The sequence below is a fragment of the Canis aureus genome, chromosome X, assembly GCF_053574225.1.
Source record: "Canis aureus isolate CA01 chromosome X, VMU_Caureus_v.1.0, whole genome shotgun sequence".
In the NCBI taxonomy this organism is placed as follows: Eukaryota; Metazoa; Chordata; class Mammalia; order Carnivora; family Canidae; genus Canis; species Canis aureus.
The window spans coordinates 57,453,976-57,479,087 of NC_135649.1; the positions used below are offsets into that span (position 1 = coordinate 57,453,976).

Here is a 25,112-nt window from a genome sequence, read left to right on the forward strand (position 1 = left end):
CTTGGTGTTGGTTGTGATCTCTCCTCTTTCATTCATGATTTTATTAATTTGAGTCTTTTTTTATTTTTTAATAAGGCTGGCTAATGGTTTGTCTACCCCATTCTTTCAACAACCAACTCCTGGTTTTGTTGATATGTTCCACATTTCTTCTGATCTCTATTTCATTGAGTTCTGTTCCAATCCTTATTAACTCTCTTCTTCTGCTGGGTGAAGGTTTTATTTGCTGTTTTTTCTCCAGCTCCTTTAGGTGTAAGGTTAGCTTTTGTATTTGAGTTCTTTCCAGTTTTTGGATGGATGCTTGTATTGAGATGTGTTTCCCCCTCAGGACTGCTTTTGCTGTATCCCAAAGATTTTGAGCAGTGATTCTTCATTTTCATTAGTTTCCATGAATCTTTTTAATTCTTCTCTACTTTCCTGGTTGACCCGTTCATGTTTTAGCAGGATCCTCTTTAACCTCCACGTTTTTGAGTTTCTTTCAAATTTCTTCCTGTTATTGAGTTCTACTTTCAAACATTATGGTCTGAAAATCTGCAGGGGACAATCCCAGTATTTTGATCAGTTGAGACCTGATTTGTGACCCAGTATGTGGTCTATTCTGGAGAAAGTTCCATGTGCACTTGAGAAAAATGTGTATTCAGTTGCGTTCAGTTGGAAAATTTTGTGAAATCCATCTGGTCCAGTGTATCATTTAAAGCTCTTGTATCTTTGGTGGCAATGTGCTTATTAGAAAATGTGTCATTTGCAGAAAGTGCTGTGTTGAAGTCTCCTACTCTTAGTGTATTATTATCTAGGTATGTCTTTACTTTGGTTATTAATTGATTGATATACTTGGCAGCTCCCACATTAGGGGCATAAATATTCATGATTCTTAGGTCTTGTTGGATAGACCCTTAAAGTATGATATAGTGTCCCTCTTCATCTCTTCCTACTGTCTTTGGGATAAACTTTAATTTATCTGATAAGATGATTGCTACCCCTGCTTTCTTTTGAGGACCATTTGAATGGTAAATGGTTCTACAACCTTTCATTTTCAGGCTGGAGGTGTCCTTAGGTCTAAATTGAGTTTCTCCAAGATTACATCAAAATCCTAGAGGAGAACACAGGCAACACCCTTTTTGAACTTGGCCACAGTAACTTCTTGCAAGATACATCCATGAAGGCAAGAGAAACAAAAGCAAAAATTAACTATTAACTTCATCAAGATCAAAAGCTTTTGCACAGCAAAAGAAACAGTCAACGAAACTAAAAGACAACGTACAGAATGGGAAAAGATATTTGCAAATAACCTATCAGATAAAGGACTAGTACCAAGATGTTTAAAGAACTTATTAAACTCAACAGCAAAGAAATAAACAATCCAATCATGAAATGGGCAAAAGACATGAACAGAAATCTCACAGAGGAAGACATAGACATGGCCCACAAGCACATGAGAAAATGCACCGCATCACTTGCCATCAGGGAAATACAACTCAAAACCACAATGAGATAGCACCTCACCCCAGTGAGAATGGGGAAAATTAACAAGGCAGGAAACAACAAATGTTGGAGAGGATGTGGATAAAGGGGAACCCTCTTGCACTCCTGGTGGGAATGTGAAACGGTGCAGCCACTCTGGAAAACTGTGTGGAGGTTCCTCAAAGAGTTAAAGATAGATGTGCCCTACGACCCAGCAATTGCATTGCTGGGGATTTATCCCAATGATACAGAGGCAGTGAAACGCCGGGACACCTCCACCCCGATGTTTCTAGCAGCAGTGTCCACAATAGCCAAACTGTGAAAGGAACCTCGGTGTCCATCGAAAGATGAATGGATAGAGAAGATGTGGTTTATGTATACAATGGAATATTACTCAGCCATTCGAAATGACAAATACCATTTGCTTCGACGTGGACGGAACTGGAGGGTATTCGGTTGGGTGAAATAAGTCAATTGTAGAAGGGCAAACATTATATGGTCTCATTCATTTGGCGAATTTAAAACATAGTGAAAGGGAATAAAGGGGAAAGGAGCAAAAATGACTGGGAAATATCAGAAAGGGAGACAGAACATGAGAGACTCCTAACTGGAACTCGAATAAGGGGTGGTAGGAAGGGAGGTGGGTGGGGGTCGGGGTGACTAGGTGATGGGCAGTGAGGAGCGCACTTGATGGGTTGAGCACTGGGTGTTATGCTATATGTTGGAAAATTGAACTCCAATAAAAATAATAAAAATAAATAAAAATAAAAAATAAATTGAGTTTCTTTAGACAGCAAGTAATTGGGTGTTGCTTTCTTATCCAGTCTGAAACCCTGCGTCTTTTGATGTGATCACGTTCAGAGTAACTATTGAAAGATATGAATTTAGTGCCATTGCATTATCTATTCAGTCCCTTTTTTGTGAATTATTTCTTTGGGTTTCCTCTTTCTTTTACAGGATCCCCTTTAATATTTCTTGCAGAGCTCTTTTGGTGGTCACATATTCTTTCAGTTTCTGCCTATTTTGGAAGCTGTTTACCTCTCCTATCCTGAATGAGAGCCTTGCTGAATAAAGTATTCTTGGCTGCATGTTCTTCTCATTTAGGACCCTGAATATATCCTGCCAGCCCTTTCTGGCCTGCCAGGTCTCTGTGGGGAGGTCTGTTGTTAATCTGATATTCTTCCCCATATAAGGTAGGGATCTCGTGTCTCTTGCTGCTTTAAGGATTGTCTCTTTATCTTTGGAATTTTCAAGTTTCACTATTAAATGTCGAGGTGTTGAAAGGTTTTTATTGATTTTTGGGGGTGTACCTCTGTCTCCTGGATCTGAATGCCTGTTTTCCTCCACAGATTAGGGATGGTTTCAGCTATCGTTTGTTCAAATATGCTTTCTGGCCCTTTGTCCCTTCAGAGCCCTCTGGTACTCCAATTAAAGGTAGACTTTTCCTTCTGAGGCTATCATTTATTTCCCCTAACCTTTCCTCATGGTCTTTTAATTGTTTTTCTCTTTTTTCCTCAGCTTCCTTCCTTGCCATCAACTTGTCTTCTAATGCTCACTCTTTTTGCCACCTTATTAACCCTAGTTCTTAGGACCTCCAGTTAGGATTTCATTTCATTTAATTGATTTTTAATTTTGGCCTGATTAGATCCTAATTCTACAGTAACAAAGTCTCTAGAATCCCGTATAGTTTTTTCCAGAGCCAGGCTTTAATATTGTGCTTCTGAATTGGCTTTCTGCCTTCGAATTTGTAATCCATATTCTGTTACTCTGTGGCAGAGAGTTCTGTTTCTGATTCTTTCTTTTGTTGTGAGATCTTCCTTCTAGTCATGTTGCTCAGTGCAGAGTGGCTGTATGATTGGGCTACATCAAGAGTATCAACCACGACCTAAGTAAATTTCACCCTAGATTATTCTGAGGAGGTTAGAGATCAGAAAATGCAAAGAAAGATCAGAACAAACTAAACCAAAAGGACCACCTAAGTAAAAACAAATTTTAAAACAAAGTGGTAAAAAATAAGAGGACAGAAACCCCAAAGAAATGCCATAAACAAAAGTAAGGAGGAAAAAAAAGAAAAGGCAGGGACCTGGGAGATGGTGGTGGTGAGGAAGTTGTAGTGGAGGGAGAATTAGTCTACCTGAGGGGCACTAGATGGTGATCCTCTTAGTTCTGTGTGTTAAGTTCTGTACGTTAGAAGATGCTCAGTCCCAAATTTATATAAACCAGCAATATTTGTTCCAAGCCCCAACACTGACCACCAAAACATAAACGAGATAAAAGATGGGGGCAGAATGGGAATGTAGAGAGAATATAATCTCACAGACTGAACCAGCCCAGTATTGCACTTGGTTCTGGGTACATGCAGGTCATGTTTTAGAAGGTATTAACTTCCTCCATTGTATAACAAAATGAGGCAGCAAAAATAAAAAACACAAAACAACCCACGTCTCATATATCTACCAAAATTTAACTGAGTTGAAGGGAATCTAGAAGTGGAAAATATATCTAAGATATTTAATTGTAGATATATGAAAGTCAAAAAGGAAGAAACTTAAAAGTGAAGAGATGGTAAAATATTGTAGTTAAGGTGGGAAAAGAGAAAATATTTGAAATTTTTAGTCTGATATAAAAACGAGTTCTAATGGAAAAAGAGGGAAAGATTAAAAAAGAAGGGGAACCCTCTAGTTATATACTATAAAATTTTTTTTAAATTTTTTTAAAATTTTTATTTATTTACGATAGGCACACAGTGAGAGAGAGAGAGGCAGAGACACAGGCAGGCTCCATGCACTGGGAGGACATGGGATTCGATCCTGGGTCTCCAGGATCGCGCCCTGGGCCAAAGGCAGGCGCTAAACCGCTGCGCCACCCAGGGATCCCAATTTTTTTTTTGATGATAGTCAGACAGAGAGAGAGAGAGGCAGAGACTTAGAGGGAGAAGCAGGCTCCATGCACTGGGAGCCCGACGTGGAATTAGATCCCGGGTCTCCAGGATCGCACCCTGGACCAAAGGCAGGCGCTAAACCGCTGCACCACCCAGGGATCCCCTAGTTATATACTATAAATCCCTGACTTCCCCTGGAGCTTTCCAGCGCTGCTTGGTCAAGAACTTACTCTTCCCCTGGCCTTCCCGCTTGTCTTCTGGGGGAGGAATCTCCTGTGCTGATTCTCAGGTGTGTGCACCTGGGGGAGATGCCCCGCCCCTCCCAGTGCAGGGCTCAATGGGAGCTGTTTAACCTGTGAGGCCTTTGTTCTCTGGAGGCCCCACCTCTTCCAGGCACAGGGTGAAACAAGGAGGAAACCAACACTGGTGGTGGCCAGATTTTCAGCTCTGGAGTTAGCTTCCTGCTAGTAACTAACTCAGTCTCTGAGTCCACATTGGCCTAGACCCTCCCAGTGTGGCGCGGGTGCCCTGATCTGTACAGCTTTCAGGGCGCCCAGTGGTGGGAGAGTCCTCGATGTCCTGGCCCTCCCCGCTTCTGCCTGTCCCAGGGGGAGTGCAGGATGGTGGGCTATGTCTGCTCCAGCCCTGGGGTCTGGGGCCTTGTGCTGCTAGAACCACATTGTCTGGAAGGAGGCAGGGTGCAGACCCTTCCATCTTTAGCCGCCTGCCAGGCGTCTCCCACATATCCAGCCGGGTGTGATCTCCATGCCTTTGAGATCGGCCCACAGATTCTGGTGAGCTTTCCCCCAGGGTGCACTTCCTCTATTAGTGACTCCAGGAAACTGGAGGCTTTACTGCCCCTCTTGTGATTCTGCCCAATTTCCCTGCTGAGAGTTTTTCTGTCCAGGATGAATCCAGTACGGATTTTAAAGTTCCTGCTTCTAAAGTTCCTGCTTCTCGAGGGCTCAGCTTTCCTTTCCTGGAGGCTTTCTCTGCCTGACTTTAGCCCTTAGCCCAGTTCCTCGAGGTGACCCTACCCCACTTGATTCTTTTTTATTTTTTTCTGCCCCTTCCTACCTTGCTAGAAGTGAAAACCCTTCTCTCTGTAGCTTTCCGGCTGTTCTCTCTTTAAATCTCAGGTAGAATTCGTTGATGTTCAGGATGTTTTGAAAGTTATCTAGGTAAGTTCGTGGGGCCAGGTTAGTTGAGGACCCCTAGTCTCTGCCATCTTGCCCCACCCCCAAACCATATATTCTTCAAGAGTTGATTAGATAGCATGTCTGTAGAGCAGTGCATTAAGTGTTTTGAGGCACATGTAAGTAGAGATGTTTAGGTCTTTCCTTAAAGGTAGTTGAAGTTTGCTTCAGAAGATAAAGTATATACTGGCCAACCAAAGGAATATTGAAAAGAATGGATAAATAAATGCAAGGTAAATTGCATGTGTGTATTGTGGGGACATGGAGTAATAGAATGATAAGTACGGTTGGTTTAAGGAAGTTTTTTGGGAAATATTTAAAATTTTTCTTACAGTGGATAGAGTGTTAAAATATGTGCTTACTTTTGGGAATGGGAGAATTATGATGATATGGGGAGTGGGATGAAAAGCCCAGGAAACACAAATAATATGGTTCAAAACGTGGAGATTAGAGTTGATAGATTAGGAGAGATGCTATGTCTGAAAACAAGAGAGATGAAACCAGAAAATAGTTGATAAAGATGATATGGGTTAGAGGCAGGAAGAAGATTTTATGAGGTAGTGTTTAGAGATCATATAAGGAAGAGCTGCTTTAAGTTTCTTGAGCAATCACTTAGCAGGTGTTTATTTCCCACGGCCTATCATTGACATTTTTTAGTGTTGCACAGTAGGGCAACTCAATGAAATGTAGGTAATATGGTGTGGAATGCATAATGCAGATAGATTGAACAGGAGTGAAATGCATAATGCAGATAGATTGAACAGGAGCCTGTTTTATCAGTCAAGGCAATATGGACTGAGAATGTTAACCCTAGTATTAACTGTGGAATTGAGACTTCCAGTAGAGTAATACACACTAAAACAAAATAAAAACAAAATAAAAATAAATAAATAAATAAACCAAAATAAAGCAGGAAAGAATACAGAAGGATCCTCTTATATACCACATTGTGACAAACCAACTTAAACTTTATTGCACTTATTCTAGCTCTGTCACATTATTAATAATAATAATCTTTGATAACTACCATTGTTGAGTATTTACTATGTGCTAGGCACTGTGATAGGTTCTTTGCATGTGACACTATGAAGCTTAAATCATGAGGTAGATGCTGTTACCCATATGTTATAGATGGATAACTTAGGTCATAGGATAAGTAAGTTTTCTAAATTCACAGAGTTACCTAATCACAGGTTCAGGGTTTGAACATTGTCCTGTTTATTCTGAAGGCTGTGCTCATAAGCACTTTTGATTTGTTTCTAAAATACAATTCCTCTGTCTTTAGTAAATTCTTAAAAGTATACATGTGACAGGCTCTGCTAAACTCTGAAATCTCTATGTGTATTTTTCAAATATTAATTGTATTTCATATTGTGTTGAAACCTTAACAGATGAATGTTTAGTGTGTGGTTCATATACGACAAAATGTATACTAGACTTGGTAATATAAATGGGATAAAGAAATAAAAAACACCATTAAAATAATAAAAAATGTAGCCAGTATAATTATCAAAAGTGTGTTGTTATCATTTCTCATTAGTCAGGATTTGCATGAAGAAGTTGAAGAAGCTGGTGCACTGCAGAAAAATCATGCTTCTGTGATATCTGAGAACCCTACAGAAGCTGTACATTCTGCCTATCTGCCTTCAGAAGATGAGTCACTATGCATTGCGAGCTGTGAAATGCTCACAGAACAAACTCCAAGCAGTGATCTAGAGTCTGCCCTAGAAATAAGCAATGTGAAGGTAACAGGAGAAACAGAAAAACATGATGATAAAACTTGTATGAAGTCAGCTTCAGAAGAAGAAACAAGTAAAAATGTGCCTACAACAGAAGGCACTGCATTGCAACCAAAGAAAACTAGGATTACTTACTCACAAATTATTAAAGAAGGCAGGAGGTTTAATATTGATTTGGTATCAAAAGTAAGTACTAATTTTCTTCATCCTGTCATAGAATAATACTAATTTTAATTGATTGAAAATAGCATCTGGGACCATAAACCCAATTTTCATAATTTTATTATTTGAAGTGTGAACATTTGTTTTATAAAGAGATAGTAGCCAGAAATTTATAATTCAGTTAAAATATTCTTTAAATATAGGTTAAAAATGCTCAGTACTATAGCACAAGGATACTTTTGTACTGGAGCACAGAATCCATTCTGACATTCTCCTACTGCATGGACACTATGAATTTTATCAAGAGAAAAATTCTAATGAACCTTATTAAAATTCATGTTATTTATAGTTTATTAAATGAACTTCTTGAGGTGCCTGGGTGGCTCAGTCAGTTAAGTATTTGCCTTCGGCTCCAGTCATGATCACAGGACCCCACATAGGGTTCCCTGCTCAGTGGGGAGCCTGCTTCTCCTTTCTGTCTGTCTGCCACTGCCCCTGCTTATGGCCCACCCTCCCAGCTCTCTCTGTCAAATAAATAAAACCCTTAAAAAAACATTTTAAAAAAATGAAATTTTTAGCCTTTCTATATAGTGTCTATTTTAACATCTATATGATGAACATTCTGAATGAACCCATGCATTTTTGAAAATCATCTGTTCAGGTGTGAGGGCTTTAGAGGATAATTTAATACAGGGCGTGGGGGCAGGGAGCCTGGGAAGAATGCTACTGTCTTTGGTTATCTTTCAGTCCTTAACTTTGATATTAGGTCAGTGTAACTTCAGAGGAGATCCCTAAGTCTTTGGATGGTACACTGTTGTATTGGTTTTATAGGAAGCAAAGTTAATGTAGCATGAAAAAGCAGAAAACCAGTAAGGATCATGGTCTTAAGAGGTTAGATATAGGGCAGGGAGTAAGTAGAAAGAAACAGACCAAATCCCATACATTGAAGACAAACAAAAAATTAAAAAGAAATAGAAGAGCATAGTAAATAACATTAGACTTGCCTCAAAACTAGGCTTTTCAATTAAATATGCTCTCTTGAAGTTCCAAATACAGAGAGACTAATTGCATATTCCTTAAATTTTGCTAAATACAATCCTATATACTCATATTATTGTTCTTTTTGAACCTGATGCCTAAAAATATGAGTATATTTTTACTATCCTTTTTTTTTTTTTCTTTGTATCACGTAGCTATCTGTGCCTGATTCTGTCCTGCTCTGAGCTTGTTGCTACCTTGGTCCTACTTCATATTTTTTTTTTTTTTTTTATTGGTGTTCAATTTACTAACATACAGAATAACACCCAGTGCCCGTCATATTTTTGCACCATCTATTCCACCTTCTCCAGCTCCTGTGACCCTGCCATGCTTTGAAATCTAGCATTTTTTCCATGTTACCTTGGCTATTGTTTTCTGAGTGGAAGTTTAATCATAGTTTACTAATGGTTTTCCTATTCTCATGAACAGAAAATAAGTTTTCAAAACCAAAAAATAAAACAACAAAAAAACCCTGAAGTAGTCAAGTAACAAATGGGCTTTGTTGTGAAAATTTCATTTTTAATTAGTTGGAATATGGAATGCCTAACTTAAATGATATAAATGTTGGTTAAGAATCAACACTAGTTTATAATAATCTCTAACCCTTATTGTAGCTGAAATACAGTATAAATATTGCAATGGAAAATAATAGATGGAACTGTATCAATTTTTGGAATTAGTGTAGGAAATCATGCACTAATATAAAAGAAAGTGCTGATTGTAGTGGAGGGGGAGAGAGTTTAATTAGATGCCAAGATGTTTGAGACTTTTAAGAATTCTGGGTATTTTTCATGAGTTTCAGTGGATCATAGTAGTGGTTCTTTTAGGGTAGATTAAAAACAGATGTGTCTAGAGCAGTCAGGGCAGTTTACTTTGTCCTGCATAGTTTTCATCGTTTTATATGTTAAAAAAAATAATAAATTCATCCCACAAAAGCAGCAGTACCTAAAGAATGTAGAACCATAGCAGTATAAGAGGTTTGTTATCAATTTTTAATGTTAGTCATTTAGTGAACATTTATTGAGTATCTGTGGTGTGGAAAGCAGTATATTCCACGATATTGGGGCAATCAGTTACTCCTTGGAAATTCTGTCTGTTCTAATTTCAGTTATTGCATCTAAATTTAGGATGATTGCCAAATCTATTTCAAGCCCTACCTCTTTCCTAAAGTCCAGTTTGATGTCTCCAAACCACCTGACATTTCTACATGTATTCCATCTCAAAGTCATGGTAAAACTGACACATTACAGTGGTGCTTTGCAGTTTACAAAACACATATAGCCTTTTAAAAAGTAGTCTTATAGCTCAGGTTAGGTTAGTTAAATATAATGCTTTATAGTATTATACTGCTTAGACTAATAGAGAAAATCAAAGTTGAAGTTCTTACATTTAAAGTTCTTTTCTAAGAAAGTCCATACCCTTAATAATTATGGAACCAACATGGCCAAGTGAAACAGAAATGATTAATTACTTATTAAATCTAATTCTCAATATTTTAATCAGATTGAAATATTTTATTTTTATTGAAGTATAATTAACATACAATATTATATTAGTTTCAGATGCACAACATATTGATTGGACAATTCTATACATTTACTCATTGCTCACCTTGATTACTCACCATCTATCACCATACAACATTGTAAAGTATTATAATTGGAGGTATGTACCTCTTAATTCCCTTTATTTCACCCAGCTACACCCACCCACACATCTCTCTGACAACTACCAGTTTGTTCTCTGTAATTAAGAGTCGTTTTTTCTTTGTTCATTTATTTTGTTTTTTAGTTTACACATACGAGTGAAATGTGAAATCATATGGTATTGGTCTTTTTAAAATTTTTTAAAAGATTTTATTTATTTATTCATGAGAGACACAGAAAGAGAGAGGCAGAGACATAGGCAGAGGGAGAAGCAGACTCCATGCAGGAAGCCCGATATGGGACTCGATCCTGGGACCCCGGGATCATGCCCTGAGCAAAGGCAGACATTCAACCTCTGAGCCACCCAGGTGTCCCGGTATTTGTCTTTCTTGGACTTACTTCACTTAGTATACTGTCGTCAAGTTTCATCCATGTTGTTGCAAATGGCAAGATTTCATTCTTTTTTAATGACCAAGTAATTTTGTAATATGTGTGTGTGTGTATACATACCACAACTTTATCCATTCTTCTATTGAACGGTACTTGGTATTCTTTAGCCTCTCATCACTGCAATTTCGGTTAGATCACTTAGAGAGTGCTGTAAAAGAGGCTTAAGTTTAAATACTGTAGTTGTTATTACTAAGCTTCAGACAAAAGTTTAGTGTAGTGTTTAATTAAAATATGTTTTCTTCAATGTTATCTTAAATGCATTGTTTTTAAGCTGGAATTAAGTCTTAGGCTTTACTAGATCTTCTTAAATGAAAATACATCTTTTGTTTGACATATTAATATTTGTGAAATTATTATGACTACTGAGGGATCATTGAATTTCAAGTATTTGTTTTTAAACAGAATGGGTATTTGATGTATCTGTTTTTAGTATAATTATAGAATTAGGACTTGGCAATATATTCTTAAAAATGTATGCTATATATATATTAGTTGTGTAGGGCATTAGGCTGAAGATAATGAAATAACCTGCTGTATTTAGGGTAGTTGGATTGATTTCAAAAAAAAAAAAAAAAGCAATGCCAGTTTTGTTCTGCACAATGCTGGCCACTATAAAAACCTAACTGATATCGATGTTCAAGTCTTTACTGACCTCTTGGATACTCAGACTGATGGTTTGGATAGATTTTTGAAATTCCCTTTTTCTTTCTAGCAAAGCTAATTGTTTTATTTCCTTCTCTTATTACAGATGTAACATTTACATTTTAAACATTTATTGAGTTATAAACACTTAAAAGTATATCAGTATACCGCAAAGCCAAATCTGTTGCATTTAACCATATGGTTAAATATAGAACATGCTAGATAATATTATTGAAGTTTTGTGGATTTTTTTGTCTTTGATATTTGTTACAAAATGTGAAAAATCAATTCCACATGTACATGCTATCAATAACCATCATCCTCACTTCTTGAAAGAGACATAAATCTAGACTGCTAGGATTCTAGAGGGACCTTCTAATTCAATTCTTTTGGTAGGCACACATAACCAATCTTTTTCTTTTCTGTTTGATGAAGAAGTCCAGCGAGCTAATGTCTTCTTAATAACCACTTGTCCTTCTGAATTGGCTTTCGCACTGGTTGTTATTCTATATGTTGGCAAATTGAACACCAATAAAAATAAATTTGTAAGTAAAAAAAAATAACCACTTGTCCTTATATAAGTCTGTATAGTCTCTTATTCAAAATGCTTGGGCCTGATGTGTTCTGTTATTTAGATTTTAAAAATCATTTTAGAATGTAATATAGTACATATGCTGATACACTATATACGGTATAACATTCTTAACAAGATCTGAGGAGGCACTCTATAATTAAACCTATTAATATTTCTGCAGGCAAATGTATGTATTCACAGTAAGTGCAGCAAAGAGAAAAGAGTCTTCTATCATTTTGGGTCATTTTGTTGCCAAATTAGTTATGAAAAAACTTTGGATTCCAGAGTTTTTAGGGTTTTGAATTTCAGATAATCAATTGTAAACCTGTAGTAAATTTTGTTATGTATTACAATATTAATAGGTATAATATTTCATACAAATATTTAAAAATATAGTGGAATTATATATCTTTACTTAGCACTTACTAATTTTTCCTTTTATCCTGTAAAATATTTTCTTTGTACAGCTGCTGTATTCTCGAGGATTGCTAATTGATCTTTTAATCAAATCTAACGTAAGTCGATATGCAGAGTTCAAAAATATTACCAGGATTCTTGCATTTCGAGAAGGAAGAGTGGAACAGGTACTTTGCTGATCAAATATTGTAACTGGGTATGAGCTAAAGTTATCATTTGTTTTGGAAGGATAAACAAATAGAATTGTTATTTTCCTGGCAAAGCAGCAAATTCCAATCCTGCATAGTAAAAGTAAATAGAGATTACTCAATTAAAATTTCTAGTGTTAATTTTTTCATGAGTTCTCCTGCAACCTGATACTGGTTTTGAGAAAATGTTAATTTCAGGAAATATCACTAGATTTGAGCTGTCATTTGTACCCAGTTAGGAGTGACATGCCATTGGCCTTTTAATGGTATAAGGAGCAACTTGGCAGAATTAAGTAAGAGAGCTCACAAGTTAATTAGCTCTGAAGTCAGCAGAGATGCCATTAGAACTGATAGAAGGTAACATGAATGGCTAGAATGGAAATAATGATCTTGTTATATAGTTAAAGGGAAAAAATGTAATTTGGAAAACTTGTGTCACTAAGAAGCTGTTTCTTAACTTAAAATCATGTTTTTCAGGTTCCTTGTTCTAGAGCCGATGTCTTTAATAGCAAACAACTTACTATGGTAGAAAAGCGAATGCTAATGAAGTTTCTTACATTTTGTATGGAATATGAAAAACATCCTGATGAATATAAAGGTATTGTTTTCCATTAAATTATGTTCATCAAATTGTGTTCTCTAAATATTTGAGCTTTCTTGTTTTAATATGCTTGCTCTGATGTAGTAAGCTGCTCAGTACTCTTTTAAAGTACATTCTGACTCTGCACTATCCAGTAGGTTAGCCATGACCAACATGTAGCTAGTTAAACTAAAATTAATTAATATTAAATATAATTTAAAATTCAGTTCCTCAGTTGGACTAGCCGTATTTGAAGTACTCGGTACCACATGTGGCTATTAGCTACTATGGCTACAGTACAGCTATAGAATATTTTCATCATTGTGGAAGTGCTGTGCTGTGTGTTAACTTTTATTCTTGTTTTTTTTTAAAGATTTTATTTATTTATTCATGGGAGACACACAGAGAGAGGCAGAGACATAGGCAGAGGGAGAAGCAGGCTCGGGAGCCTGATCTGGGACTGAATCCCAGGACCCCAGGATTAGGACCTGAGCCAAAGGCAGATGCTCAACCACTGAGCCACCCAGGCGTCCCAGTTTTTATTCTTGTTAATTAAATATTTCTGTCAACTGGTTCTCCATAGATGATATTCTTTTTTCATTGTTCCATTAATTTTTTTCAGCAGTTAAAAAGTCTGTATATTTTTTCATTTTCCCAGGATTACTTTTGCTTGGTATATTGACTTATTCATTTTAACTAAAAAGAGGCTAGATGGCACTGGGAATGTGAACCACTGTGTTAGAGGATATGGTTTCTAGTTTTGGCTTTGACCCGAATTACAGTTTGTTGAAAATTGAATATCTCAGTTTAGTATCAGAGCTTTATACTCTTTAAGTGCATTGGACTGGAAACGTTGTCCAAAACAGAAAAATACTACTAATGTTTCATTTATAAAGTTGCAATGAGAAATACAGCAGTATAGTTTTTTTTAAGATTTTTATTTATTTATTAGTATTTTTTTTTTTTACTTGGAATATTAAAAGTTGAGTTCTTGGTCTTAAAGCATCATGTTCATTAGATACCGCCAAATCATTCTTCACAGTGCTATAAACTTATGTTATCTCTCTTTTTTTAAATTTTTAAAATTTAAATTCAGTTTGCCAACATATAGTAGAACACCAAGTGCTCATCCCATCATAAACTCATGTTCTCTCAGTAAATTTTTGTAAGTTTTATATTTTTTTCTTTTGTTATGATATTATATTTCCCACCACTAATAGTCCAATTATATTTTTTTCTGTTCTTTAAGTGAGCAGTTTTTAGGCGTCCCTTGTTTTGAGGTGTGGTATAAGGCAGTAAGACTGATTCCATTAGGCACACAGAAATTAACTTCCTTACTTTTTAGTTATAGTTCATTGTTCTTAGTTTTAGTAGAAATATACGTTTCAAAAAAATCAAGTCTATCATAGTTTTTACCAAAAAATTGTCATTTGTCATATCTATTTAATATTTCTAAGTGTAATTATTGGTATTACTCAGCAGTTTTAGTGATAGTAAAGTAAGATTATTGCCAATTTTGGAAACCTGTTGTGGTTAATGAATGTTTTTCTAGTTTTTTAAGCCTATAAAATAATAAAGATTCATCATTTAAAGTTTAAAAATTGTGCCATCAGTTCAGTTAGGATAGTGAGATTGTTTCTAGGTTTTTTCCCCCCTAAAATATGTGATCTCTGTCCAAAATGTAATATATACCACCTGGGTCCTTTGCCAAGTGTCTTAAACAAGCTTGATCTCTTTTGTGCAGTGGTTTTATTTGTTTATTTATTTTTTAAGATTTTATTTATTGGGTCAGCCTGGGTGGCTCAGCGGTTTAGCGCTGCCTTTGGCCCAGGATGTGGTCCTGGAGAGCTGGGATCGAGTTCCACGTCGGGCTCCCTGCATGGAGCCTGCTTCTCCCTCTGCCTGTGTGTCTGCCTCTCTCTCTCTCTGTCTCATTAATAAAAAATAAATAAAATCTTTAAAAAAAAGATTTTATTTATTTATTCAAGAGACAGAGAGAGAGAGAGAGAGGCAGAGACACAGGCAGAGGGAGAAGCAGAAAGCCTGATGCAGGACTGGATCCCAGGACTCCAGGATCACACCCTGAGCTAAAGGCAGGCACTCAACCACTAAGCCACTCAGGCATCCCAGTGCAGTGGTTTTAAATTGAGGTTTGATTGTGATTAAAAAAAAAAATTTATTTATTTATTCATGAGAGACACAGAGAGAAAGAGGCAGAGACACAGGCAGAGAGAGAAGCAGGCTCCATGCAGGGAGCCCGACGTGGGACTCGATCCCAGAAGTCCGGGATCAGGCCCTGGGCCCAAGTCGGCGCTAAACCTCTGAGCCACCCGGGCTGCCCCTGATTGTGATTTTAACTGATAAATTTTCATCTTTTCATAGCCTATGAGGAGATTACATTTTCTGAGTATTTAAAAACTCAAAAATTAACCCCCAACCTCCAGTACTTTGTCCTGCATTCAATTGCGATGACATCAGAGACAGCCAGCAATACCATAGACGGTCTCAAAGCTACCAAAAACTTTCTTCACTGTCTTGGACGGTATGGCAACACTCCATTTCTGTTTCCTTTATATGGCCAAGGAGAACTTCCTCAGTGTTTCTGCAGGTAAGACTGGCATTGGTTCTCTTATTTCTTCTTAAAGTAATCTTAAGTAATAGATAAAAATGAAAAAGACAAAAATGAGATTTATTCAAGATTTGGTATATGCAAGCATACTTTGTTGTTCTGCTCTTTTATAAATCTATGTATTTGCCTACATTTGCCTAAATGATATATTCAGTTTGGCCTGTGTTTGGGCTTCATATAATAGAACCTTCCTATAAATTCCTTAGTTTACTCAATATTATGGTTCATTGCATCATCCTTGTGTATAATTATAGTTATTTTCTTTGCTATGTAGTATTCCATTATGAATATACCACAATTTATTTTTCCATTTTTCTTTTGATAGAGAATATTTCCAGATTTTTGTTTTATTTTTTGTTTTTTGTTTTTTTTTCCTGTTATTAACATCCTTGTGTATGTTTCAGGATATACATGTTCAAGACTTTCTCTAGGTACATATCTAGGAGTGGAATTCCCAACTCATGGGATATATGAATGTTCATACAAGATAGTACCCAATTTTTTCTTCGGAGCATTGTTCCAGTTTATATCCTGCCACAATATATAATAATTTCCATAGCTCTACATCTTTACCAACATTTGTTATTAGATTTTTAAGTTTTTGTCAATCTAACTCACATAGAAAACTTCACATACTTTTACATTTCCTAGATTAGTTATGAGGTGGAGTGTCTTCTTATATTGTTATTGGATATTCATGTTTTCTCTTTGGTGAAATGCATGTTCATGGTTCTTCCCATATATCTATTTCCTTATTGATTTGTAGGAGTTTTTATTCAGAATACTAACTTTTTCTTAGTTGTATGTGTTGCATATATCTGGCCTTATGGTATTCATAATGCATGGAGTTTATTAAGATTAAAGTAGTCAAACATAACAATCTTGTCTTTTTATACTTACTAGCACTTTTAGGGTAGTGGAGCATGGTAGTTAAACCCTGGACTACGTAGATTTAAGTCTTGGCTTCTCCATTTGTTAGTCATGTAACCTTGAGTAACATTTCATAGTCTCTCTATTACATTTTCAAAGAAACAACTTTGGGGCTTTTGGAATCTTCTGTTATAGCTTTGTGTCCCTAGTTCATTAATTTCCATTCTTTATTATCTCCTTTATTTTGCCTTCTTTTGTTCAGCACATCCCTCCCCTTTTCTGTCCTTGCCAGTTCTTACGATGAAACCCAATGTTATATTAGAAAATACAAAAGATAAATATTTAAGCATTTAAGATGATAAAGTGCTAACTCCTGTTTTGACTCTTCACAGTTATTATTATATTATATTCAATATCTTTTAATCCTAAATATTTTAATTTCCATTGTGATTTCTTTATTGACCCATGAGTTGTTATGAGAGGTTTTAAAATAGCTGATTTGGTTGATATTTTGGCTCTTACCATTTAATCTCATTGTAGAAAATTAAGTTATATCTGGAAAATATGTTTTTATAGTATTAATACTTTGAACTTTATGACATAGTATGTCATTAATTTTGGTAATTTTTCCATTTGTGCTCAAGAAGAATATGTTTATGCACAGGGTTCTCTAATTATTGGTCTGTACTCTAACAAGATAGGCTTCGAGGTTACAACTTGAAAATTGTATTGAAGTTTTTTTCTTTCATCTACCAATAATAAAGTATTTTAAAATCTCATTTGATTTGTCACTTTCCCCCTATAATTCTATTAATTCTTACCTTATATTTTGAAACAATTTATTAAGATCATATAAATTTTTAAATTTAATTTTCCTGATGAATTTAATATTTTACATTATTTGCTGATTTTCTCCATCCCTAATAATGCATTTTTTCCCTTAAAGTCTACCTTGTCTGATGGTCAAGTAGCTACTACAGCTTATTAGTATTTGCCTGTTACATTTTTCTACATCTCTATTTTTCACTTTTTCTGAGTCTCTATTTGGGACTCTATTTTTTTTTTCTATTTGGGACTCTAAATAGCAAATTATTACACATTTTTAATCCTGCCAAACAATTTCTTTTACCAAGTGGAATGAACCTTGTAATAGTAATCTGTTCCTTCTTTCTGAAGTATCTAATCTTAAAAGTTCCTCTAGTTAATTTTATTCTTTTTTTTAATTTTCCTTTCATTTTTTTAACCCTTTATTTTTTTATTATTATTTTTAAAAAATAAATTTGTTTTTTATCGGTGTTCAATTTACCAACATACAGAATAACACCCACTGCTCATCCCGTCAAGTGCCCCCATCAGTGCCTGTCACCCATTCACCCCAACCCCCGCCCTCCTCCCCTTCCACCACCCCTAGTTCATTTCCCAGAGTTAGGAGTCTTTATGTTCTAAAAAAAAAAAAAAAAAAAAAAAAAAAAAGGAGTCTTTATGTTCTGTCTCCCTTTCTGATATTTCCTACCCATTTCTTCTCCCGTCCCTTCTATTCCCTTTCACTATTATTTACATTCCCCAAAGAATGAGATATAATGTTTGTCCTTCTCTGATTGACTTATTTCACTCAGCATAACTTCCAGTTCCATCCACGTTGAAGCAAATGGTGGGTATTTGTCGTTTCTAATGGCTGAGTAATATTCCATTGTATACATAAACCACATCTTCTTTATCCATTCATCTATCAATGGACACCGAGGCTCCTTCCACAGTTTGGCTATTGTGGACATTGCTGCTAGAAACATCGGGGAGCAGGTGTCCCGGCGTTTCATTGCATCTGCATCTTTGGGGTAAATCCCCAGCAGTGCAATTGCTGGGTCGTAGGGCAGGTCTATTTTTAACTCTTTGAGGAACATCCACACAGTTTTCCAGAGTGGCTGTACTGTTTCACATTCCCACCAACAGTGTAAGAGGGTTGCCTTTTCTCCACATCCTCTCCAACATTTGTGGTTTCCTGCTTTGTTAATTTTCCCCATTCTCCATGGTGTGAGGTGGTATCTCATTGTGGTTTTGATTTGTATTTCCCTGATGGCAAGTGATGCAGAGCATTTTCTCATGTGGGTGTTGGACATATGTGTGTCTCCCTGTGTGAGATTTCTCTTCATGTCTTTTGCCCATTTCATGATTGGATTGTTTCTTTGGTGTTGAGATTAATAAGTTCTTTATAGATCTTGGAAACTAGCCCTTTATCTGATACGTCATTTGCAAATATCTTCTCCCATTCTGTAGGCTGTCTTTTAGTTTTGTTGACTGTATCCTTTACTGTGCAAAAGCTTCTTATCTTGATGAAGTCCCAATAGTTCATTTTTGCTTTTGTTTCTTTTGCCTTCGTGGATGTATCTTGCAAGAAGTTACTGTGGCCGAGTTCAAAAAGGGTGTTGCCTGTGTTCTCTAGGATTTTGATGGAATCTTGTCTCCCATTTAGATCTTTCATCCATTTTGAGTTTATCTTTGTGTATGGTGAAAGAGAGTGGTCTAGTTTCATTCTTCTGCATGTGGATGTCCAATTTTCCCAGCACCATTTATTGAAGAGACTGTCTTTCTTCCAATGGATAGTCTTTCCTCCTTTATTGAATATTAGTTGACCATAAAGTTAAGGGTCCACTTCTGGATGCTCTATTCTGTTCCATTGAATTATGTGTCTGTTTTTGTGCCGGTACCACACTGTCTTGATGACCACAGCTTGGTAGGACAACCTGAAATCTGGCATTGTGATGCCCCCAGATATGGCTTTCTTTTTTAAACTTCCCCTGGCTTTTCTGATTCCACACAAATCTTAAGATGATTTTTTCCAACTCTCTGAAGAAAGTCCATGGTATTTTGATAGGGATTTCATTAAATGTGTAAATTGCCCTGGGTAACATTGACATTTTCACAATATTAATTCTTCCAATCCATGAGCATGGAATATTTTTCCATCTCTTGGTGTCTTCCTCAATTTCTTTCAGAAGTGTTCTCTAGTTTTTAGGGTATAGATCCTTTACCTCTTTGGTTAGGTTTATTCCTAGGTATCTTAACCTTTTGGGTGCAATTGTCAATGGGATTGACTCCTTAATTTCTCTTTCTTCAGTCTCATTGTTAGTGTATAGTAATGCCACTGATTTCTGGGCATTGATTTTGTATCCTGCCACACTGCCAAATTGCTGTGTGAGTTCTGGCAATCTTGGGGTGGAGTCTTTTGGGATTTCTATGTAGAGTATCATGTCTTTGGCGAAGGGGGAGAGTTTGATTTCTTCTTTGCCAATTTGAATGCCTTTAATGTCTTTTTGTTGTCTGATTGCTGGGGCTAGGACTTCCAGTACTATGTTGAATAGCAGTGGTGAGAGTGGACATCCCTCTCTTGTTCCTGATCTTAGGGGAAAGGCTCCCAGTGCTTCCCCATTGAGAATGATATTTGCTGTGGGCTTTTCTTAGATGGCTTTTAAGATATTGAGGAATGTTCCCTCTATCCCTACACTCTGAAGAGTTTTGATCAGGAATGGATGCTGTATTTTGTCAAATGCTTTTTCTGCATCTATTGAGACAATCATATGGTTCTTGGCTTTTCTCTTGCTGATATGATGAATCAAATTGGTTGTTTTACGAGTGTTGAAGCAACCTGGTGTCCCAGGAATAAATCATAGTTGGTCATGGTGAATAATTTTCTTAATGTACTTTTGTATCCTATTGGCTAGTATCTTGTTAAGAATTTTTGCATCCATGTTCATCAGGGATATTGGTCTGTAATTCTCCTTTTTGGTGGGGTCTTTGGTTTTGGAATTAAGGTGATGCTGGCCTCATAGAACGAGTTTGGAAGTATTCCATCTCTTTCTATCTTCCTGAACAGCTTTAGTATTAAAGGTATGGTTTCTTCTTTAAATGTTTGATAGAATTCCCTGGGAAGCCATCTGGCCCTGGACTTTTGTGTCTTGGGAGGTTTTTGATGACTGCTTCAATTTCCTCCCTGGTTATTTGCCTGTTCAGGTTTTCTATTTCCTCCTGATCCAGTTTTGCTAATTTGTGCCTTTCCAGAAATGCGTCCATTTCTTCTAGATTGCCTAATTTATTGGCGTATAGGTGTTGATAATATGTTTTTAAAATCGTTTGTATTTCCTTGGAGTTGGTAGTGATCTCTCCTTTCTCATTCATGATTTTATTAATTTGAGTCTTCTCTCTCTTCTTTTTAATAAGGCTGGCTAATGGTTTATCTATCTTATTAATTCTTTCAAAGAACCAATTCCTGGTTTTGTTGATCTTTTCCACAGTTCTTCTGGTCTTGATTGTGTTGAGTTCTGATCGAATCTTTATTAACTCTCTTCTTCTGCTGGGCGTAGGGTCCATCTGCTGTTTTTTCTCTAGCTCCTTTAGGTGTAAGGTTAGCTTTTGTATTTGAGTTCTTTCCGGTTTTTGGATCAATGCTTGTATTGTGATGTGTTTCCCCCTCAGGACTGCTTTTGCTGCATCCCAAAGATTTTGAATGGTTGTATCTTCATTCTCATTAGTTTCCATGAATCTTTTTAATTCTTCCTTAATTTCCTGGTTTACCCTTTCATCTTTTAGCAGGATGGTCCTTAACCTCCACATGTTTGAAGTCCTTCCAAACTTCTTGTGATTTAGCTCTAATTTCAAGGCATTATGGTCTGAGAATATGCAGGGGACGATCCCAATCTTTTGGTATCATTCAGACCCGATTTGTGACCCAGTATGTGGTCTATTCTGGAGAAAGTTCCATGTGCACTGAGAAGAATGTGTATTCAGTTGAGTTTGGATGTAAAGTTCTGTAGATATCTGTGAAATCCATCTGGTCCAGTGTGTCATTAAAGCTCTCGTTTCTTTGGAGATGTTGTGCTTAGAAGACGTACTGAGGGTAGAAAGAGCTAGATTGAAGTCACCAAGTATAAGTGTATTATTATCTAAGTATGTCTTAACTTTGGTTATTAATTGATTGATGTATTTGGCAGCTCCCAAATTCGGGGCATATATATTGATGATTGTTAAGTCCTGTTGTTGGATAGATCCTTTAAGGATGAGATAGTGTCCCTCTTCATCTCTCACTACAGTCTTCGGGGTAAATTTAGTTTATCTGATAGAAGGATGGCTACCCCTGCTTTCTTTTGAGGACCATTCGAATGGTAAATGGTTCTCCAACCTTTTATTTTCAGGCTGTAGGTGTCCTTCTGTCTAAAATGAGTCTCTGGTAGACAGCAAATAGATGGGTCCTGCTATTTTAGCCAGTCTGACACCCTGCGCCTTTTGATGGGGTCATTAATTCCATTCACGTTCAGAGTTACTATTGAAAGATATGAGTTTAGTGTCATCATGATACCTATTCAGTCCCTTTTTTTGTGGATTGTTCCATTGGACTTCTTAATGGGGAATTTTGAGAGTCCCCCTTAAAATTTAAAAGAAAAGAGAAAGAAAGGAAACAAAGGGGGTGGTGGAAGCAAACAGAAATCAAAAAGCAAAAAAAAAAAAAAAAAAAAAAACCACGGGGGAGTATCGTCTAATTCTGTATACTGTAAGTCCCTTGACTTCTCCTGGAACTTTCCAGTGCTGCTTGGTCAATAATTTGTTTTTCCCCTGTCCATGTAGCTGGTCTTCTGGGGGGAGGGGCCTTTTATGCTGATTTTCAGGTATTAGCACTTGGGGGAGCTGCTCACCCCCCTGCCTGGTGCAGTGCTCAGTGAGTGATGTTTAAGCTGCTAATCCTGTGAGGCCACTGTGAGGCTCAGTGGGGGTTGTTTATCCTGTGAGGCCCCAGTTTTGTGCCCAAGATCATGAATCTGAGAAATCATCAAGGAGCTGACACCAATGCAAACACAGGAGGGTTTATTTACAAGCTCGAGCCTGGGTCCAAGTATACCTGACGCAGCGGAGCAGGGACTTGGACCCCGAGATTAATAGGAGGCCTAGCAGCTTTATAGGGACCAGTGGCCAATGGGATACGCAGAAAGTTGCACAGTCATGCTGGTCCACTTGCAGGTGGCAGATTGAATTACATTTTACCTTAAAGTATCCATTTGAACTGGCCTATCACTGAGCCGGATTTCCAGTTAGGGTGTGCTCTGGGCTTGACTAGGGTGGGGCAGTGCACTAAGTAATAAGCGGGTCAGCACAAGGGGGTGCAGCACAAAATAGAATCAGTCCTGCTCTTCTTGTCCAGGGGTAGGGGATTTTGTTAAATTTCCTGGGTCCCACATTCCCCCCTTTTTCATAGGATCCTGCGCAGCACCCAATCATGGGTCCAGGTTGCTCCCAGAGTGAGCCAGGGGAATGATTAAACCAGGATTCTGACCAACCTTGCTGCTGTTCTCGCTCTCATTTACATTTAAGGCAGCCCATAACCCCCTCCCACCCTTTGTTGTAAGAAGACTAATTCTAATCTCCTTCTATTTTGAAGGACAACCTCGGACTAGGGAGTCTTGGAGGTGGGAAATAAGTGAGTACAGCGCAGTCTTAACTTTAGGGGATTGTCCTTGTCTGGTTGGCTTTTCCATTCTGGAACAAAGTATTTGAGAACAGCATGTGGGTCAGCAGGCTGGACGTGGGTGTAGTTGACCCAGGGAGTAATCTCGTCAACCTTGCGAGTGGTGGGAGTGGTCAGGATCACGATGTAAGGTCCCTTCCAGTGAGGTTGAGGTGTCCTGAAGTGTCCGGTGTTAGTATCTCCGCACGTATACTCAGTCACCTGGTCGATATTGTTGGGAGTCCAGGAATGGCCCAGTCTCATAGAGGGCCCTCAGCTTAGGCCACATCTGCTCATGGGTTCATTGTAACATTTGGAGGGAGAAAAGAAGTTGGTGATCATCAAATTCAGCAAGCACCTCAGGTTTTAAATTGGGGATAACAGGTGGAGGAAGACTGACCATGATTTTGTAGGGAGTCAGTCCCATCTTATATGGGGAGTTCCTCTCCCTATATAGGGGAAAGGGGAGGAGAGTCACCCAGTCCCCGCCAGTCTCCAGGGCTAATTTAGTTAAGGTCTCCCTTAATTTTCTGTTCGTCCTCTCTACCTGTCCTGAGCTCTGGGGCCTATATGAACAATGTAATTTCCAATCTGCCCCAAGTACTAATGCCACTCCCTGTGTTACCTTAGATATGAATCCTGGGCCGTTGTCTGACCCAATTCTAATGGGAAAACCATATGTCAGTACGATGTCTTCCTGCAGTTTCTTGGTCACGATCTGTGCCGTTTCATGTTTGTTGGGAAATGCCTCTGTCTATCCTGAAAAAGTATCTACAAACACTAGTAAATACCTATACCTGTATTTTCCAGGTTTTACCTCAGTGAAGTCCACTTCCCAGTAGGCTCCTGGTCGGTCCCCTCGGAGCCGGGTACCCGGGTTAGATCCATGGGCGGAGGCATTTAATTGGCATCCACGGCAGCTTGCCACAATCTGTTCGATCTTTGCTTGAGAGTTTTTAATCGTGATCTTTGCATGTCGTATGAGGTCTTCCATCTTCCTTGTTTCCAGACGATATTCGTCTTCTAAACTCAGGACAAGCACCTGAATTGGGTGCCCCTTCCATCTTCCTTGTTTCCATGTTTCCACTCCGATGCATTTTGGATAGGACTCGCCGTTCTAGTTCCTCTGGCAAGATGATGCTGGAGTCTGTGGCCCTCCACCAACCACGCAAGCACTGGGTCATAGGCAAGCGTTTGATCCAGTGTAAGTCAGCATCAGTATAGTTGGGGGTGTCAGGCAGGGTCGGTGCCCCTGGATCAGGTAGCGTGGTAGCTAAGACCTGGGTCACCAGAAGGGCCACCTCTTTTGCTTTTAAATCGACTAGCTGGTTTCCCCTGGCTACTGGCGTGTCTGCCTTTTGGTGCCCCGGACAATGGATGATGGCTAGGGCCTTGGGCAGCCAGAGGGCCTTTAGGAGTTCAAGAATCTCCGTTTTGTTTTTAACAGTCTTTCCCTCTGCTGTCAGAGCCCTCTCTCCCTGTAAAGGGCTCCGTGGATGTGAGCAGTGGCAAAGGCGTACCTGCTGTCGGTGTAGATGTTTATTCGTTTACCTTCCCCCATGGTCAGCGCCTTGGCCAGTGCGATCAGTTCTTCCCGTTGAGCCGACGTTCCAGCTGCCAGTGGCTCTGTCCAGACAGTCTCTGTCTCCGTGGTTACAGCTGCCCCCGCATATCTGAGTCCTTCTTGGACAAAACTGCTGCCGTCCGTGTACCAGGTGATGTCCACATTCGGCAGTGGCTGGTCCTGGAGATCAGCTCTGATTCCGTGCACCTGTGCCAAAATTTCTTGACAGTCATGCAGAGAGGGGTCCCAGTTCTGGGTTCGGGAGTAGCGTTGCTGGATTCAGGGTTGTTGGTGGCTTAAATAACGGACCTTTCTCAGGGTCCGTCCATTCTGGTAGGGTTTAGCAGCAGGCTCTGATAATGGGTCAGACAGGCATTGCTGATCCAGCGGTCTGGGGGCTGTTTGAGTACCTCTTCAATAGCATGTGGGGTGGTAACATGCAGTTCTTGCCCCATGGCCAGTTTGTCTGCGTCCTTGACCATAGTGGCCACTGCAGCAATAATTTTTAAGCATAGGGCCATCCAGCGGCCACTGTGTCCAGCTTTTTGGAAAGATAGGCTATGGGTCTCTTCCAGGAACCTAAGTACT

The 25,112-nt window shown here is 38.2% G+C and overlaps 1 protein-coding gene across 4 annotated transcripts in view; it reads left to right on the top strand.

Moving 5' to 3' along the window:
* The window catches only part of CHM (CHM Rab escort protein), a 244,705-nt gene that overhangs the window by 93,300 nt on the left and 126,293 nt on the right, over positions 1-25,112 (top strand). For 3 of the 4 annotated variants that reach the window (XM_077888545.1, XM_077888547.1, XM_077888548.1), the window contains exons 5-8: positions 7,076-7,460; positions 12,254-12,370; positions 12,869-12,989; positions 15,354-15,579. In XM_077888545.1, the coding sequence (XP_077744671.1) occupies positions 7,076-7,460; positions 12,254-12,370; positions 12,869-12,989; positions 15,354-15,579 (849 nt within the window). The remainder of the gene's footprint in view (positions 1-7,075; positions 7,461-12,253; positions 12,371-12,868; positions 12,990-15,353; positions 15,580-25,112) is intronic. The other variant, XM_077888546.1, reaches the window with a different exon arrangement.